The following is a 19,538-nucleotide window of genomic DNA, read 5'->3' on the forward strand; positions in this document are numbered from 1 at the left end:
ATGTCTTAAATAGGCAAACACTTACATAACCATAATCAAGAAGGCAAGAAAAAGGTGCATCTAATTCAAATTTTCAAGAACAAGTTGTGCATGGAAGTACAATGTTTCATTAAAGATTTTTATAAACTAATTAAAATGAAGGATTAAAAAAAAGGAAGTTTACTCAAGTTGCAGCTAGAGCATTACTCCTAACATTTAATAATTATGCATATTTTGCAATCAATGCAGAAGAAAGAAGATTAAATTATTGGCCTTAAAAGCATGCTTGTGAAAAAGTTATGTGATCAGGGCACGCAAAACCACTTCTATGTAATCCTTTTCCAAATAAAGATGATATGAAGGGCCCCTATATTACAAAAAAAACCCCAAACCTAAACCCAAAAGGACAGAAAACCAACATGAGTCAAAAGAAATAAAAAATAAAAATGGTATAATGAAGAACAAAAATAATAATACTATAATAGACACATTAGATCTAAAAATATATCAAGTCCTCTGGTAAATTAAAATATATTACAAAATATTTTCTTTTTTCTATTAATATCCATAGGTTTGTGTAAAGGTCTGAGTCCATTATGCTGAGCAGAGACCATTCCATTGCTCTAAAGATGACTTTTAGTCTGAGTTTTACTTCACTAATGTTAGCTCTTCCATAAAGAGTTACTAAATGACTCTATACTTTGAGACTGACTCTTCATAAAGATGGTGTATATTTTGAGTATTTTCTGGGTTATTGAAAACATAAAAAAATAGGGAAAGAATTTTAAGCAATATTTGGGGAGTAAAATAAATTTCTTCCTTTTCACATTAATTTACTTTTACCTTTATTACTATAATATTTACCAAAGACCCAATCCTCTAAGTTTATGAGCATTCTGGCTGACTTCAAGGGCAGTTTCAGGAGTTTTAGGGAATCCTAGTATGTGCAACATCTTGCTTTCAGATAACTGCATATCCTGATACACACACAATAATACTGAACATAAACCAAATGCTACTATTAAAACCAAATCAGAGCTAGCATAATGGGGAAATAGGGCTTGCAAAATACCGTGCTACAGTTCTAATATTTTAATATAATAAATTTGCTTACTTTACACATACTCTAAGGGGATTTCCCTCCCAAGTCACCTCTTGCCTCATCTTTTCTCAAAAATAGGACTTGGGAGCTTTTTAGATAGATATTTGCACCAGTTCTTAACAGGTTTGTATGTCAAAGAGGTAAATGCTGTATACAATGAGACGCTGCCTCCAGACATTTTTTTAAAGGTTGACAAAATTTTAATCACAAAACTCACTAATTATGACCTTCAGAGTAAGCCACTTACATCTACACAAATTCTCTTTTGCCAGTGCTAACTACTCCCCATGGCTTCTGTGACTGCTGTATTCCTCTAACAGATATACACAGGAGTTTCATGCATCATCGTATGTGGAACAGAAATTTTAAGAAAACAAAACTGCCCTGGAAATTCTATTAAGAGGAGTGTAAAAGGTTATTCAACTGGTAACAAAAGATGTGAAATATTTTATGTATGTATCCTGACTAGTACCTAGCATGATACAAGTGAAGATACACAGTCAGAGTGTGTGGGGTGTACAACAATGAAAAGGAAGGCAAAAATAATTTAAGAATAAATTCCATACCAGAACACCACAGAAAAATTGCTTTGTAGACATGTTGTGAACTTAATAACCTGCACTGCAAACCTATGGAAGCAAACGTGACCTGTGGCAGGTTCCACCTCTACCAGCCCTTGCGTGACCAAGTTCTAACTCCACCATCCCACTGTAATCCTGCCAAAAAAAGCAGTTCCTAATACCAGCTAGTTTGGAACTGTTATTTTGGAGAAAGTAGTCTTAATTTACTGCTAATACATGAACGATGCACCTATTGCTGCACTCAACAGGATTTCTGAGCAAAGGTAAAAAAAAGGAAAAGTTTTGTTCATCAGTAAAGCTTTGGAAAATCTGAGGTATAAAACAAAAGGGATCTAAAGTTTTAGCAGCATTTTTGGTTAATGACTGTGTTCTAGCATCTTCAACTCTGAACAAGTTTGTATCATTACATTCTCTTGTAAAATGCAGCAAAAGGTCAACTCAATAAATACTCATACAGAAAATCTGAATTGGTAACAGAACAGCTCAAAGTACAGATAGACGGGTATTTAATGGAGTGCAGATGAAATGCCTCACATTATCCATTTTTATAAAATTTATATAATGTTTTGCAGAACACTTTTTGAGATTGCATATTTTGTAAAGTATTGATCTAATATATTGCTGAATGAAGCCACACTATTATGGTCCATGCAAGGGGAAGGAATAACCCAGTACCAATCTACATCATCAGAAGTGGTGTCAGTGCATGTCAGAATGATGAATGCGACTCCAGGCCAACTTAAGACTCCATAAGAATCTGATTTATTTCCTATCACAACTAAGACCTCAGTTGTAATAGGCATTCAGAACTATATTACTTCGAAATGTACTTTATTAATGTATTATTTCTCAACCACTTAGTGTTTCCTTCATAGCATGTGACCAAAAAGCATTCCAGTGTGATCCTCAGTAGGTAGGTCAAGTGTGATGACAGATCTCAAACAAAACCAGAAGGAAGCTGACCCACGGTGTAAGGGTAGTCGGTCTAATGACTTTTCAAACCAGAATTCATATTACTATTTCACAGAGGAGGATCTACAACTCTAGTATCTGTTTCTTCTTTCTTTTTAAACTCATGACATAACTAGTATCCTGCAAGAAATTTTACTGCAAATCCATTAAGTGAATTTCTGTTACTGCTTATGAAACAGGCTGCTAACGTTATTTAAAATCTCAGAAACACCAACTGTTTCTGCCCTCTTCCTCAGTTTCCTTGTAATCCTTCTGAATAGCAGAAGATTTTTTTTTTTTTTTTGGAAGAAAGCACAAAACTGTATGTATGCTCTCACACACGTACGGTAATTGGGGAAAACAGAAGAGAAAAGAAACGAGCTTCTACCACTAGTAAGGCTGACTTACCACTCCATGTAAACTGTATTTTGTAACTTCAAGTCAAATCAGATGAGCAAATCGCTCATAAAAAAAACGGCAGCACTTATCCAAGCCACTCATCCAAACATACTCTGTTTATAAAAAAGAAACTCTTGAGAATTTTGGTTAAGTACATTTTCCCAGATATGTTCCTGTTTCCAAGTAAGCTTGTTTTTAGTTAAATGATATGAGCTATGGATAATATATCTAATTCAGTTCCTACATTAATAAACTGATTTTCTGTTTAAAAAAAAAAAGACCATAAATTTACTTTAGATTTGGTATAGCTTTCAATGAGTGCTACTTATATAAAGTGCTAATACAATTTATATAGACTTCTCAGGAAGAAATACACGGCAGTAATAGAAAATGCATGTGAAGAGATCCGTTCACCAAAATAATTCTGTAACTCCTGGTTAACAGTTGTGTAAAAACTGACACACTCCCCGTCCCTCCTGAGTTCTCTATCCAAAATCTGAATCTATAATTTTCTCAATCTAAGAAAATGGAACAATCATCTTTGAACTTGTCTGAAACAAAAATGTCAAGAAAGAGCCTGACAGAAGCAACAGAAAGTTACTAAAAATCTTTTCACAAGGTGGATGGGTATGAACCTTTGCTCTCACAGGACTCCGTAAGGTGACCTGTGTGCATACCATAGTGGAAGAGAACATTGTGAGCATAATGGGTTTGAAATGCAGCCCAGCAGAGCTTCATGGAGTGAATGGCAGATGAAAAAGGTAAAGGCAAACCGTAATAGGACTCTTGTGAATCTTCATTAAAGCCACATCAGTTCACTGATAAAAAGGTAAAAAGCAAAAAATAAAGAGAATCACAGGAAGTGCTGACTGGGAACAGTTAACTCTGAGCTCACTAAGAATTTTGGTCTACACAACAGGACATCAATTTGTTGCTCTGTGACGTCACCATATCATGTTGATCAAAGGCTCATCATTCAGCCTTTTTCTGCTGAAAGAACAACACTGTGGAGGAGCCCATTCCTATTGTTAAAAAATATAGGACAGAAAAAGAAACTGCACACAAATCTACAAAAATACAGCTTCCACTCTGTCTTGAAAGACACAGAAGTTTAGGCTTCTGATAAGTATTCCTTAACAGTTTAATATGAAGATGGTCACAAATGAAAAAGAGATAACACCTAAAAAAGGCAGGTCTGAGATTTTAGAAAACACTGTAATTTTCATTTTACATTGTCTAGGTTAAAAAGAAAACAATTGAGAAGAGGTAAATGACATTTGCTGATGACTCTAGTAGATCAATAATAATAGTGTTATGAAGGTCTGAAAGGCAGGTTGTAGAATTCAGAGTATAAAATTTAATTAAAAAAGCAGATTAAGAGCAGGGGAAAAAACCCCTATACTTGCCTCAATAAACACAGTTACAATGGGGAAAAACAAACAAGAAAGTAAGACTGACTACATTAACACTAAGCTGTAACAGAAATACATGTGCTTGTTAGATTAAGAATGACATCATACTGTCTGAAACATTTCACCTACTTGCTTACTGTTAGGCCACATAGTTAAGGCACACAGACTAACACATTTTTTTATAATAGGTTCCTATACCTATTACATATATTATTATTATATTATATATAGGTTCCTATACAGGTGGGCATATATACTCCTGTGATATCCCAGTAGGGATAAGAGATTTTTATATAAACACTGGATTCTGGCATGTGCTGCCTTTTGCAAAACTATTGGGAATCAAACCCATGTCCTCTGTTATATTTCACTCTACTGAATTTAACAAGGCAACGTATCATTTAAAACAAGCAGCATATCCTATAATTAAAATGTTTACTTTAGAGCATGGGAGAATGGATTTTGCTCTCTACTTCATGCTTCGGATTTTTAAAGTAGTAATGCCCTCTTACACAGCAAAACCATGTCAACTAAGCTTAGATGATTTCAACAAAAGGCAATACCCTACAAACACTGTTATGTATTAAAATTTTATTTTTAAGTTAAGTAAGTCTTATTCTAGCTTGATGTTTTACAGTTGACCTTTATTGCTCCTCTTTAGGGGTTTCATAAGAATTTTATATATAAAAAGTTCATCATGGAAAAATGGTTTAATTTTAAGACAGTTCTTTTCTTAGTTATCACTTTTAAACAGTGGAGAATTTTTTTCAAATACTATGATTTCTGATTATTACTTTGGCATGAATTAATCTCATTTTTATATATATATATATATATATATATAATCAGCATACAAAAGCCAAAACTAAAAAGTGAAAAAAGGTCTGCTGAAAGGAAAATAGATACTCCAAAAGCATGGGAACAGATGGAATAAATAGTAAGATCAGGTAGAATTTTCTAAGACCACAGATTTCAATTTCTATTTCTTTATGAACAGCTGCACATTTTCATAACTGTCATAACATAAACATCACCTCATGTCAATCAAATTCAAACTGCAGCCCTCATCTGCAGCCCTTTTAGAGCAGAAAAAAGAGGATTCCAATAGCTCACCATTTTATCTTCGTATTTTCTTGTTGCAAAATCAGTTATCAGAAATGCTTTCTGTTCTGCCTTCTACAGCTTATTCAACAAACCTTAAATACCAAAAGCATCAGTAGGGCAAATTATCATTTACTGAAAGTATAAAGTGGGATCTTATGACAGTAAAAAAAAACCAAAACAAAGAAATAAACCCCTCCTCCACTGGGTAAAAGAGAAATACAGAAAACCCAGTTTCAGAAAGACATTCTGCTTTATACATATGTATAAACAGAGGTGTATATCCTTGCATTTATATGCACACATACTTTTACATACTTCTACAACAGCATATTTGTATAATTTATAAGGAGATTTTTAAGAGCGATGATGTAGTAACTTTGAATCCTAGCCTTACTGACTGTCAATTAAAAGTATACTTAAAAATCCAAATTCATCAGACTAGTTTCCAAGCTTTTGTTTATTAATTTCATTCCGGAGAGACTGAAGAAGAGATAGGAGCGTAAATGTTTGTAACCATTGAAAGAAAAAGTTTTGAAAATTTTATCTGAAATAGCATGTTTCCATATAGTTCACAATTTAATTGTACATGACCTAAGAACACAGATATTCTGAATTAAGATCTGGTTTTGAAAGGTTTCAAAAATACTTTTTCAGTAATCTGGAGTTATTTGCACTGAGGCAAGGAAAACATAAGAGAAAGAATGCAGAAAATCCCTGCAACAATTGCTCTACTGCAAAGAGATCACCATAAATCTTACCTACTGATAACTGTAGTAAGGTGCAATTTAGAAGTAAGTTACTTGTTCACTTTTAAGAAATACTATATAAAGCTGGTTCTGTCTACAATGAGACTACGTAGCCTTGGGAAAGAAAGCACAATTAAATGTTTCAGCAGCAGTCTACCCCCTTAAAATTATAGACACATTTCTTAACTAAAATTCTATTATTTCAGAAAAAATTGTATTTGCAAGTCTGACTACTCTGAATAGCCAACTGGAACCACAACACTTGAATGGTATTTATTCAAGCAGTTTCAGTTGATTTCATACATAGAAGGTAGCTCTGAAGCAACAGAACAGATAGCGAATTTAAAGAGACAATAGAGATGTACACAGTACTGTAAATAAAATAATTGTCAAACCAGTTCCTCTAGAGGCTTTGATATGTTTTTTACTGTCAACTTGAGCTTGAATGAAGAACTCTTCCGAGCAACTGCCAAGACTGAAGCAGTCTGACATGGGAGTGTAAGTTCAGGCACAGCAGTATTTATGGTAACATACGAGAAAACCAATACCACATATAACAAGGATTGGGAGTCTTTTTTTTTTCCGTCTCTTTTCCTGCAAAGTTTATTAACAGATAGGAGCACCTTACATGCTACAATTTCTTTAGTCTGTGCATTTCTTCTCTTATCTCTGTTTTTACCTTGATTATTCCCTTCTGCCTCCCCACACACGACAATTATTTTTCTTTTTTCCCCACCCCACTTTCCATTCTGCTACAGTTCTCCCACTAACCAAAAGTTGATGAGGACAGAAAAAAAAAAGGGCATTTAATTTATAGCATCATCTAAAACCATGCTGAGAAAAAAGGAAAGCAAGCTTCAGCAAGGCTGCCTTCTACTCGCATAGAAAGTAGGAGAGAAGGGCAGAGGAAAGGAAGACACTAAACTCAGAATGGTCAAATGACATTGTAGAGTCATCACTATGTTTACTGTGAAACCATACAGGACATAAATTTCCCCAATCCATGCCTGTCCTTCCTTTTGGCATAGACTGATATTCAGAAGCAAGACCAAGCTTCAGAGAGCAGGTAGACCTTGGAGCTGTACACAGCCCTCTGCACTACACATGCACAGTGCAACATCTGTAAAATGCTTTCTGTGGGTATTAGAGAAAAATTCTGAATGAGTGTTTTCACAGTAAGCAAAGTGTCTCTACATCAACAGACATATGACAAGTTTCCTATTACATCTTTTGCTATTTTATAAGCTTATTAAATGTAGTAGTAATAATAATAATAATAATAATAATAATAATAATATACTACATTTCATCTTAGAGATCAGCATTGAGAACTTGTTTACAACATAGATTTGAATGACAGTTCCAGACCACATATGATAGGATTCCTTTAGGGGGATCCGAATTTCAAAACTGAATAAAAGAAACAAATTAAGAGCACTGCTTGAGTAAATAAGGACACATAAAGAATTAAATCTCACACAGCCAACTATTTTTTTTATATCATTTTTTCATATATTTCTGCTAAAACTTCTAACTAAAGTGGATATTAGTAAAGTCATAAAAGTAATATAGACCTAGTGAAACATGTTAAAACAATAGTTGTGACATCCAGACTCACAGTACTTTGAGAGAAATTTTTTTTTGTTTTTTAAAACTGTCACTATCCATCTGAAAGTGCCAGCCTATTGCAGCACACACTAGTGTATCCCTAAGGTTGCAACACAGCCACACTAAAAAAAAAATTGTGCTAGAATTAGTGAGAGAGTTCATGGAAAGGTGTACAGTATGAAACCAGTTTCTAGAGCACATACAACTAAATATTTAACAGTATGTTCCTTATTTAGGCACTTTCCACCAGACAGCAGAAGACTGATTTTGTGTTAGAGGAATACAGATGATGCTGTATCATCACAAGGAGAATGAAAAGGGGAAAAGAAAAAAAACCCTACCCCTATACATATAAACCTCTGGTCAGGGGAATAAAAATCCTATTTTTACTGGTGCATAGGGGTTTTTTCCCTTCATAATTCAAAATAAATTATTCTCAATTATTGTAGCTTTAGAACACTGATTTTGATAGCATTAACTTTTCTGTAACTTACTGGTCTATTAACCAGAAACAAGACCAAATTATGTCATAAAAGAATGAAATAGCATTTTAATGTTCCCTTTTAATTGTTGGCTCTCACTCTTTCAGAAACACATAAGCATTACCAATGGAAAGGATATCTCGGGTTAGCCTATCTATCATACAAGAGAGCTTATGAAGTATCATGAGGAACACAGAAAGAAACTATATGAATAGAAGTGGGTCAGACTGTGTAAATACAAAGACAAAACCCTAAAAAAAAATATTCCTGAAAACCATTATTCATGAGAACGATGACAAAAATTCAGCCTTATATACCCCACAGAGTACAATGGAGATGTGCAGGAAGCAATCTAGAACAGAGTTCCTGACCTAAGTACCTACCTATTTAAAAAAAAAATAAAAATAAAAATTTGCAGTTTTTGGCTTCTCTCCACAGCTGAATTTAGAAAAAATAAATCTGTAACTCAGTCTTTTTAAGATTTTACTACAAAATGAGAATGGTTTGATCTCTGCCCCATATCAAACAGGAATGATCAAAGAGTGACTTAACTAATTTCACCAGCTGATACAAGGCTCCCAGCAGATTCTACCCCCCAGATGGTGCACACCTATAGGCAATGGAGACGACCAAAGAAAGAGACCACAGAAACCAGGAAAGGAAGATTTCAGAAAGGTTAGATCTTACAGCCATGATGAAGATAACAGTAATGGGATCCATGCACAGTATGACTGCAAATGGCATAAAAAAATCTCAGGATGAAACAGACATTAGTGGCATTGCCAAAAGTGAAAGAACCTTGGGAGAGCTTCAGAGGAAAATTAAGAGGACTGTGTTGGCCACATTAAGTTAAATTAATGGAAAAAACATCTGCCACTCCTCATACATTTACTTAGATTTTAAATTCTTTCAGGTGTATTTCTCGGAGATTAATGGATGAGGGACTATCCTCACTGCTGTAAGAAGCTCAGGTATATAAACTTTCCTTACTTCAAGCATAGAAGACACAGAAAACTTTCTAATTTACTGCATTTGTTATTATGGATATTTTGAATACAAAGAAATTGTGCAAAATATTATATGTACTACAATTAATGTGTACATTATTTATAGCTATACTCTCATTTCTTAAATTGATTTTTAAGTGCTTACTCCATTTATACACCATGAATCACAATTAAAATGTTGAAACAAAACTCCTCATTTTACACTTGTTACACCACAAAATGTTATGTAAAATTACCAAAATGGCAGTGGATTGTGGATTCCCACTAATACATTTCAATCAAAATATATGAATGATTTATATCTATTTTATTATTTAAATTAGCTGGTTAACGATGCATGTATACTAAATTTCTTTATCGATAATCCAGCACTGCGTAGTTTAATGGTAGCCGTAAGAGAATTGCTTGTTCTCTCCTACATCCCTGCAAATAGCATCTCTCTCTCCCCTCAAAACTACATAAAAAAGGTTTGATAGCTGTTCCCATATCTTAATCACATTGCATTTATATGAGATACCTACAACCAGCAGGTCGGCTCCATCCAACCTTGATCTTATTTTCCTTACAGATGATCATATTGTGGTTCTGGTTGGTACGTTCAACTGTTAAAAATGAACTGAGGCATATAATCATGAAATAGAATATTTTCCTTATGCTCACCTTTTTACCACAGATATCCTAGTAATTTGTATGAAATAGCTGCAGTGGTTGAGTGGTTGCTGCAAAGACAGTTCAGATCCAAACTCCATTCACAGGATGGGTGCCTGCAACAGCTGGCCAGACTGTCCAGAACAGTTGCTACCTGTATGCTCCGTGGCACGAGGACTGAGCTACCTTAAATGTTGACACGACTTGCACGGATTCTTTTCTTAGGCAAAATAACTTATTTTTAGTACTGAAAAAGATGTGGAAACATACATACAGCCCGGGGAAGACTACTTCTCCTGTGCAGCACTGCATCATGTGCAAAGCTGCCAAAATACAACCAGATCCAAAGAGCTGTCCAACCTGATGACCAAAACCTCTCTCACTCTTAAAAATAACACAGTTCCTTCTCAGTGGATTGAATATATTCAAGGCAAACCAGGAAATTTTCGCCTGAAAGATGATGAGTAAGCTCAGAGGGACTTGCTCTAGGCAGTCCACATTGGCCTTGCTGGGCTACAACTGATCCTTTGCATCAGTAAGCACACGAAAGAGTCTTCTGCAAAAGATCCTGAACTTCCTTGACACCAACTTCCCTTCCTCAGCAACCTCAAAATCTCTGTATCTTTCTAGGTTACCCCATTGAGACTACCAGCATCGTATGTAAAATGAACTATATTTTTTCAGAGTGGCACTGCCTATTACAACTGTTACTTACAAGCATTTTATTCATATATTGTGGTTCAAGTATGAAAGCCAAAGAACAGTAAGATCACTCAGAGTACTTGCATCAGAGAGTTATTTATTTCTAAATAACAGATTTAGGAAAAATAAAATTTCAAAATGGCCTGACCAGGAGTGAAATTGCTCTTAAAAATAGCAATTTTTCAAATCCAGAATCCTAGAGGACTAGAATACCCTCAGTAGTGGAACTATTTGGTTAACCTATGGGCTATCAGGAGCAGTGGGAAGTAGAGCATTTACAACTTGAGATAAGCCACTTTTAAAGAATTGAGGCTGGTGGTACCTTTCCTCCTCTTCAACAATGGGATACATAGTACATTATTCATTTTATTTAGTTTCAATTACTAAGCAAATAATCATATATTTAACCAGTATTTTTTTTTATTCAGGAAAATTATTAAATTAGCTCTAAATTTAGTTTTAAAAAAATAATCCTAGAAATCAGGAAACCTAAGAAAATAACACCTGCATTAGTATGTGTGCATTGACATGCTGGTGTTAAAAATAGCACATTGCTAGTACGTGGATGAATTCAAGAGGAAAAGCTTACAGATTCTGTTTCCACAAACTCTCTCAACACCTTTCACAGCCTGTTTCTGGCTAAAATGAACTATTAAATTTTGGGTTTTTTTAATTTCAATATCCTAGAACTAAATTACTTTATTATATTTACTTGTTAAAACCATTCCTCTTTCAAATCAATGCTGTATCAGCATAATGAAATACAGTGCCTACCTATATTGTAATGGAATAATTTTACCCCTTATTGTTACTCCTTATCACTACCCTCCATAATGCAAACAATACTTTAACATAGTAGTTAATCATGTTCTTCAGGAGGGGGTGGGGAATCCAAAATTCACCAATGCTTTAGAATTAAAAAAAAACCTGAATCCATTATTTTATAATGGCTGGTAAAAATGGCAAAAATAAAAAGCATTTTATAAATCAAGTACCTTACCTTTTCGTCCAGGGTATACATGAGGGTAATATTCGTAATAAAGATCAGGCTGGTCTAAATTTCCAAATGGTTCAAATTCCATTTCTGCATTTTGGAATAGATTCAGTTTTACCAGCAGTGCTAGTCTCACAAACCACAGCTAAAAATTAATACATACAAAAAAAAAGGAAAAGACAAGGTCTGTTACTAGCTTCAATCACAAGCTACATCCAATTACAATTTAAACTTTCTGTTTTTCTGATAAAGTTAAGAGTTTCTATGTTACTGATAAGAATCAGGATTTATATTTACATGCTCTTTCACAGAATTCCACAGAATTTCACAGCATACTTTTCATAAGATCATTAAAATAAAACATAGAGGACTGATGTTTTAATTGTTTGTAAAGGTATTGAGATTTTGAAGTTCAAAAACTAGCCTGCTTCAAAATTGGAACATCTCTCTTTAAACTGAGTTAGCATGTAAGAATTATCAGTCTGACTTTTAATTGTTTTTCCCATTTTATGCAATTCCTAAAATCTGTTATGATGTTGGTGAAATTTCATGAGCTTTATAGTTGCTAGGGCCAGAACCACGCGCTGTCATCTGGTCACATTTTGTTCAGTAAAACACTTGTAATGTTTCATATACCTTTATTAATTTGGGTTCTTACTTTCTTATCATCATGAAACATACTTCTAACATTTGAATAGTACAAAGTTCACAATCTAGATAGTGTCCACGAACTTTAGCACAGTGAGTCTTCCAAGACAGCACAACGTACTCCTTTTTACTAGCGTGATTGCCTTTAAAAACATACAATCAAGATAGAATTTTACTTAAAAAAATAATTTTGCTTTAAATAGAGACCTGCTTTACATGAGCAAACAGAAGTGACTTGCTACAATGCTTTAAGAAGCTCAGTTTTTAGGCAACAATTAGGAAAAGAAGGTTGGTTGTGTTGAAAAAAAAGGCCACTGTGAATGCTATTGGAAAAAAGTGACAAGGGTGTCCCTTTAAAAACATACCTGCAAAGAATCTGTTGTATGGTTAGTAGGTAGTCCACTTTTTTTATAGCCTTGACCATGTGCAGTTAGAAGCCGCCCACACAAGTCAACTGCTGCCCTCCAGTTTTTACTGCTCTGGGAAGGAGGAAAGAGTAAGTAGCAAAATCATAAAGTCCCTAAAATGCACAACTGCTTATTTTGCCTGAAGCAGCTACATGTCCCCATCAGTAATAATGACAAGGTCAGGAGAGCTGGCCGGTGAGAAGCAGAATGTCATTTGTCAAAGCTGCACGTCTAATTAGGCAAAAAGTGAAATCAAGCATTAATATTATCAGATCACTAAAACAAAAGAATATACAACACCATATGGGATTCTAAATTTAAAGCTATATCAAGTTTGCTAATACTCTTGAATTTACTGTAATATTCACAATTTAGTTTTCTCCTCAAAAGGAGAAAAAAATTGCCAGCCATATTTCAATAATCACATCCAAGTTACTCTACTGTTATAAAGTATTTAACGCCTATTCCTACCTCACTGACTTCAGCATTTCAGATTATAGCCCCTAGTGCAGTTCATTTAATGAAAATAGACTTTCCTAACATTGCCCAGAGCACAGAATTCCTATCAATTACGAACAAAGGACAAGAAACAATACAATGCATAAAATTATAAACTCAGAACAATAACCATTGTTTCACCTATAAAATGTAAACATCTGAATTTCCATTGCATGGCTAACTTCAAAATATTCTTAAATATATTTTTTTATTCATAAACCAAAATCATTCCTAGTTAGACAAGTCAAACTGTCTTGTCACACTGTCACCCTATTAATGCCTCTGCCTTGTATATGCTAATGCAGCCATGTAAATAGCTAACAGTACCAAAAATTTAAAACACAGAATAATGCTTCACAGGCTTTAAGCCATCATACTTTTCTATCATACAGAAGACTTTTTCCAAGAGACACGTATCCAGCAGGTCATCAGAAAACAAACACATCTTGCTCCTGAAAGTAATCTTTTTTCAAATAGTTTCTTAAATACATTAAAAAATAATGATAAATGTAATAGAAAACTGTCATGTTGTCTGATGAAACGTAAAGGAAAAGAATATATTTATATTGGTGCTTACAAAGTTCAGATACTGACCTTGAATCGGTATTTTATTAAATTCTCTCCAACGTTTAGAGTTTAGAAAACATGTCAATACAGCAAACAGTTACATAGAAAAACCAGTAGTTACAGCTGAAGAGTGTTCATATTCTCTGGCCCCCATTTTGCAGCCCTATAGTTCAAAGGGCCACTACAGGAGATTACCATGCACTGACCACCTCATCTCTCCCCCCTGCACTGTCAAATCCCCGATAAAAATTTGAGTTCTACTGGAAATGCAGAAGTCAGTTGACAGCAAGACCACAAAGCAGCATAGCAGCTTCTGAGACCTCTATGCTCTTACAGAAGAGCAAGAATTGAGAACGCATTTATAACATCCTTCAACATATGTCTGCATCAACTTAGAAAAGCAGAAAGACACTGACATGGATTACCTGAAATTTATTCCTCTTCTGCAGAGACAAATTAATTCCTCATTATCCTTAGAACAGAAGTGGACGCAGACTCTAAACCACTCAACTTTTCTTCCCAAGTGAGAGTTAGGATCCAAAAATAATAATGGAACATTTATGACAAACTTACATGCTACAATTTTTAAAATTCTGTTTCAGGCATAGACAAAAAATACTTTTTCTTTACAGAACAAGACAGCCAGGAGAAGCAAGTCTGACAACCACCATAAAAACAGTCTTTGCTGGAAAATGAAACATAATATTCATCATGATTTCAAAATTAGAGCTGCCTGCTGGTCATGGAGCATAATTCTCTGTGGAAGCTTAATAGAAGGCTGCTGGCAGTATAACTTAATTTGAAATTAGCAGGACACATTATTGTCTCTGGCAGATTGTACCAGACTTACAGTTGCCAGTCCACCAGAAATCTTTATCCAGTTATTTCAAACACCCCTCAAAACCACTTTCACTTTTCCTGTGGTCTACAGCCACACAGTCCTAGGAACCCAGGTCCCTTGCTCCTGAAAGTAATAGGGATGAATTTTGTTTGTAAGTCTTAAGTAGAGGCTCAAAGCAAATATGGATACTACAGCTTCAGATACAGCATCAAAAATACTGAAGAATATTCTCAAAGAATAAAATAATTATTCTATGATGATCAGGACATTGTCGACCAGCAGCAATTGTGTGAAAACATTATTTTCTCCTAGAGAAAATACTGTCAACCAAATATTATTGCTAAATAGTTCACTAACACGGTACCACCTGGCAGAAAAGAACTTCTCTCCACACATGGCATTAGAAAACCTTTTTTTCACAAAAAGTATGGAGCTATTGTTCTTTTAATGAAAGCCACCAGCTTGTATGATTTCTGTGCTTTTTACACACTCCTAGTCCAGATGTTTAACTTGTGAAGGGATTTTTTTGGTCCATATAACATAACTAAAAATTAAAAAAGAAAACCAAAACATTTCAGTACTGACTGCTGCACACACCAAAGCTAGGACAAGCCCATTAGCCACCCAATAGACAATGCAATTGCATTATTCCTTGAAGAACTTCTCTGTTCTTCGAAAAAACAGAAGAGGTCCTGGGGGAGGTTTACATACAGATGGGGAAATTGGATAGTAAAACAGATTTCAAATAAAAAGGATTTGTATTTTTCTTCAAGACAGAACCAGCCCAATATTTTTTTATCTTTTCATTGAACTTCTTAAGATGTCTGAGATTTGAATACAATGACTCTAGGTTTAAATCAAAAAAGTAGACAGTAATGCCAGGATTTTGTCTGGCTATTATCTCGTAGAGGTAGGAACTAAAAGCTTTATGCAGCTTGAAGTGATAGGCTTGTGTTATAGAGTCTCCCACCCCATCCACCTTTTTTTTTTTTTTTTCTTTTTTTTTTTTCTCTCTCTTCAGTGAGAGCTTACCTTGCACAGAAATCTGACATGCCTTTTTTGGAACAAATACAGTATGTTTATTATTTTACTGCTTCTTCTGATCACACCTCCAACCTAATCAAATACTGTATCTGCAGCTTTAAGAGATAAAAATTACAGTATAAGGTGATCAACTCTCACCTCCACATTTTACTGACTTACATTTCACCATTTTCAAAATAAGAACCTGAATAAGGCTATCGGGATCCCCTTTTATTAAAGGCAATAGAAGGAAACAGCCTAAAAACCATCTGAAATGGAGACAACAACATGAGTTACAAATTCTGATAAATCCACATCTTAAGACCTGGCAATGCTTCTAGCCCATTTGATCAAAGTTAAAAGTAACTGAGATATTCTGTACATCCCAAGGCCTTCAATAAGCCTATTTTCTACAAAGAGGAATGAAGAAATGGGATGTAGGGTAGAAAAGAATTCCAGTGACTAAAACTAGAAAGCTATTAGTTCAAATACAAGAATAGCACTGAAGATATTATATTTTTTAGATTCAGAAATGAAGAAAACTTCCAACTGAGTAAAATGATCCAATACAAGCCAAAATTGTAGTCTGTCTGGAAAAACATTTTTGAAATTTCTTCCTTTTCTAATGAAGTGTCATAAGAACTTTAATTGTCAGAGTTTTCACTATATCTGAAAGACTGTGTTTTCATTCTATTATGAAGATATTCACTGATTTGGACTGAAAAAAATACTACCATATGGCTGAATACCACCGTCTCACATATATAACTGTTCCTTGGAAGTCTCCTCATGCAGGTCAATTTTGCTTGATTTTTTTTAATTATGGTTGAACAAAGATCTTAAGCATCTGATTGCAGAAGTGTTCATATTTCTGCTTTGTATACAATACTTGTACATTGTTTTCACGAATGAAAGCAGTGAAGCTCAGGTGATGCAACAAATACGGCTAATACCCAGGTGGAATTCTTCTGTCAAGAAAGGAGATTCATGCAGACTGGACATCTACAGAAAACATGTTCAGTGAAAAGGGAACACCTGATACATGAAGACAATTTATAACATTATTGAGTCTCTCAAGAAAACAATTTTGACTCAGAGCTAAGCCACTGAAATTTTATCCAATAAATTGCTTCTTTTTAGTGTAGAAATGCAACCTCTCCCACAAGCCCCCAGTTACTGTTTGTGCTACTTGTGTCTTCCACCTTCTCTCAAATCAGCTACAAAAATGTTGAAAATTGCTCACTGATTTAGAAATAAAGTAACACCCCCCCCCATATTTTTAAGGATAATTTCTAACTTTTTAAGTGAACATGTATGCCATACCACTGTACCTGTTAGTTCTATTTGAAAATATATGTAAGAGCACAACATTAATCACATGCAAAAGTAACAGTATATGATTTTTTTTTAAATAGACTCAAAGGGAATCATTAACTCTACATGTAACACCATTAAAGTGATTAAAATGTCCTCCTCCACTAGCTATGACATTCTTCTCCCCTGTAAATTACATTGGTAGAGCACTTTCACATCAGTTCAGAAAATGTAGCTAGTAACCCTTTCCTGGTCTAGTAGCTTGAAGAAATGATTGTATACTTAGAGGAAACATTGTGTATTTATTTATTTTTAGGTATGTTAACTATCAAAGACATATCTTCCTATGGCTGCAAACACCTAACAACTCAAAATATCAGAAAGGTCTCTAGTAAGAAATACTGTGCTATTTGTTCAAATGAGGGTAAACGATTATCTAAAATATGGAATAACAGGAACTAACATAATTGCAGCTTGCACCTTGTATGTATAATTTTTATTTGCTGCTGTGAAGACAAGCTCTTGCTTACATTTATTTGCTCTACAGGTAAATGCATGTTCCTATACCAGAGTAATAAAAATTTTCAGAAATTGAAAGCTCAGATTTTTCTGTTTCCAGTGGAAAAATATAAACACTTAGACTCTACAGATGTGTAACTATACTTACAAGTTATCGCCTCAGTGATAAGCACATAAATTTATAGAATTACTTTGCTGGACCACTCCAGCACTCCTATATCTCTTAAAAGCCTCAAAGTTGTAAAACTAGTTCAACTGCACAACCTCTGCACCATTACTCTACCAGTAAAGCATTTCCAATTCACTGTTACCCATTCCATAGCAGAAATTTAAAATGTGAAAGTACAGTTGTTTAATAAACCAACTATCCATCTTTGGGTTACTGGTACAAATCTCACTCAAATCAACTAGAGAGCAAATTCACAGTGAAAAAAATTTTGTTAGGGTTTAAGGATCTGAGTTCAGTTCCTGGTGAACAACTATTTGTCTTAGAAATGATGCTGCTGTTGGTGGTCTCATCAGAAAAGGTTCACCTCTGGAAGTTCAGCTTACTACCTTCTTGATAACATTTGTATTCTGCCAACTAATTGTACTTGAGGAAACTTGCAGACTGTTGGCACTATGATCCCCCAAAAAGGACTTCAGTCTCCAACATTCTTTGCTACAAGCACAAACTTCATCTTACCCACAGAACTGTTTTTTAACTTGTACAAGTAAATGTTTTTTTACTGGAACTTTTATAAGGAAGGTAAGAAGTTACTACTCAAGGATGTACACTGGAACCAATCCAATTTAAGATGCTCTTTTGTGATGCTGGTGAACAGAACTGGTAACTGCATTTGTAGACGTAAACTAGTAAGTATTGTTAATATATGTAAGGACCACATCACTAAACAGGGATTAGATGATTTACAGTATCAGAATAATAGAAGAGGTAAACCACAATCATTGACATGGAAAGTCATGTAACTTACAATATAATGTGTTGAGTTCTGACAGTGATAATAAAAAGATGTTAGCTTCAATTGGAAGATGTTCTGAGAAGAGCTCCTAAGAAGAGCTCCTAGGATGATTATGAAGACATCCAGGATGAGATGACTAGAAAAGTGTTATTTTTGCCTTTAAAAAGAAAATCCAAGAAGTGGAAATGTCACTGCTGTCTAGCCATACAAAGTAGCAGGGGAGAGGAAGCAAATATTGAGAAAAGAAAATGACTTAAAAAGCAACATGAGATCAAAACACTTAATTTGTTGTAAACAACTTTATCTTTGATTAGAAAAAAGATTGTGAGAGAGGATTGTCTAGTATTCCTTTGATTAACCACCAAAGGAATGAAGTTCTGGAATAGCCTTTGAAAATAGCAGCAATGTATCTGTATTTGTTAAAACAGCCAAATAAGCTAACAGAAGCAACTGTATGGTAGAACAGAGGAGCTCCAGAGCTGCAGCTAAAGACCTGTGGTATGAAGATTTGGGATACTGATGAGCCATTTAGCATGCTTTTCCCATCCATACAGGATTAAAACCAGATACAAATGAAGCATTTTCCTCTGGAGCAGACAGGCTTGGAAAACTGCTTTTTTTTATTTTCTTGTTTTCTTTCCTTCCCATAATAAGATGGAGTTCACCCAAGGTCATCTGAGAATTTTAACCTGACAAATTTCTTCATGACAGGACTTAACATTCACTTTTGGTTTCAGCTGCCATTGGTGTCTTCCTACATCTGATAACTCTTGAGACTTTTGGATGGGATCCCAGGTTTACACATCTAAATTTACATGTTATCAGTAACTGTACTGATTCGATCTCAAAAGAGTTCAGACATCTGCTCACATGTAAACCCCTAAAGAATAGGTATCAGTCTGAAGCTGAAGTCTATCCTAATTCTATGCATTTCTCCTCTGTACTGTGGACCCCTTTGAAACAGACTCTTTTAAGTTGCTGTCCATTGCTGCAAGGGATTGAATTAGGTGACTGAAACAATCTCATTAATTCTTATGTTCATGT

General features: G+C 34.6%; 1 protein-coding gene across 2 annotated transcripts in view; it reads right to left on the reverse strand.

Moving 5' to 3' along the window:
- Positions 1–19,538, reverse strand: part of TRAPPC12 (trafficking protein particle complex subunit 12) — a 56,096-nt gene that overhangs the window by 27,865 nt on the left and 8,693 nt on the right. For both annotated transcript variants that reach the window (XM_075049209.1, XM_075049208.1), the window contains exons 4-5: positions 12,729–12,842; positions 11,722–11,860 (exon numbers count right to left, since the gene is read on the reverse strand). In XM_075049209.1, coding sequence (XP_074905310.1) covers positions 11,722–11,860; positions 12,729–12,842 — 253 coding nt within the window. The remainder of the gene's footprint in view (positions 1–11,721; positions 11,861–12,728; positions 12,843–19,538) is intronic.

Source organism: Buteo buteo, chromosome 17 (genome assembly GCF_964188355.1).
Source record: "Buteo buteo chromosome 17, bButBut1.hap1.1, whole genome shotgun sequence".
In the NCBI taxonomy this organism is placed as follows: domain Eukaryota; kingdom Metazoa; phylum Chordata; class Aves; order Accipitriformes; family Accipitridae; genus Buteo; species Buteo buteo.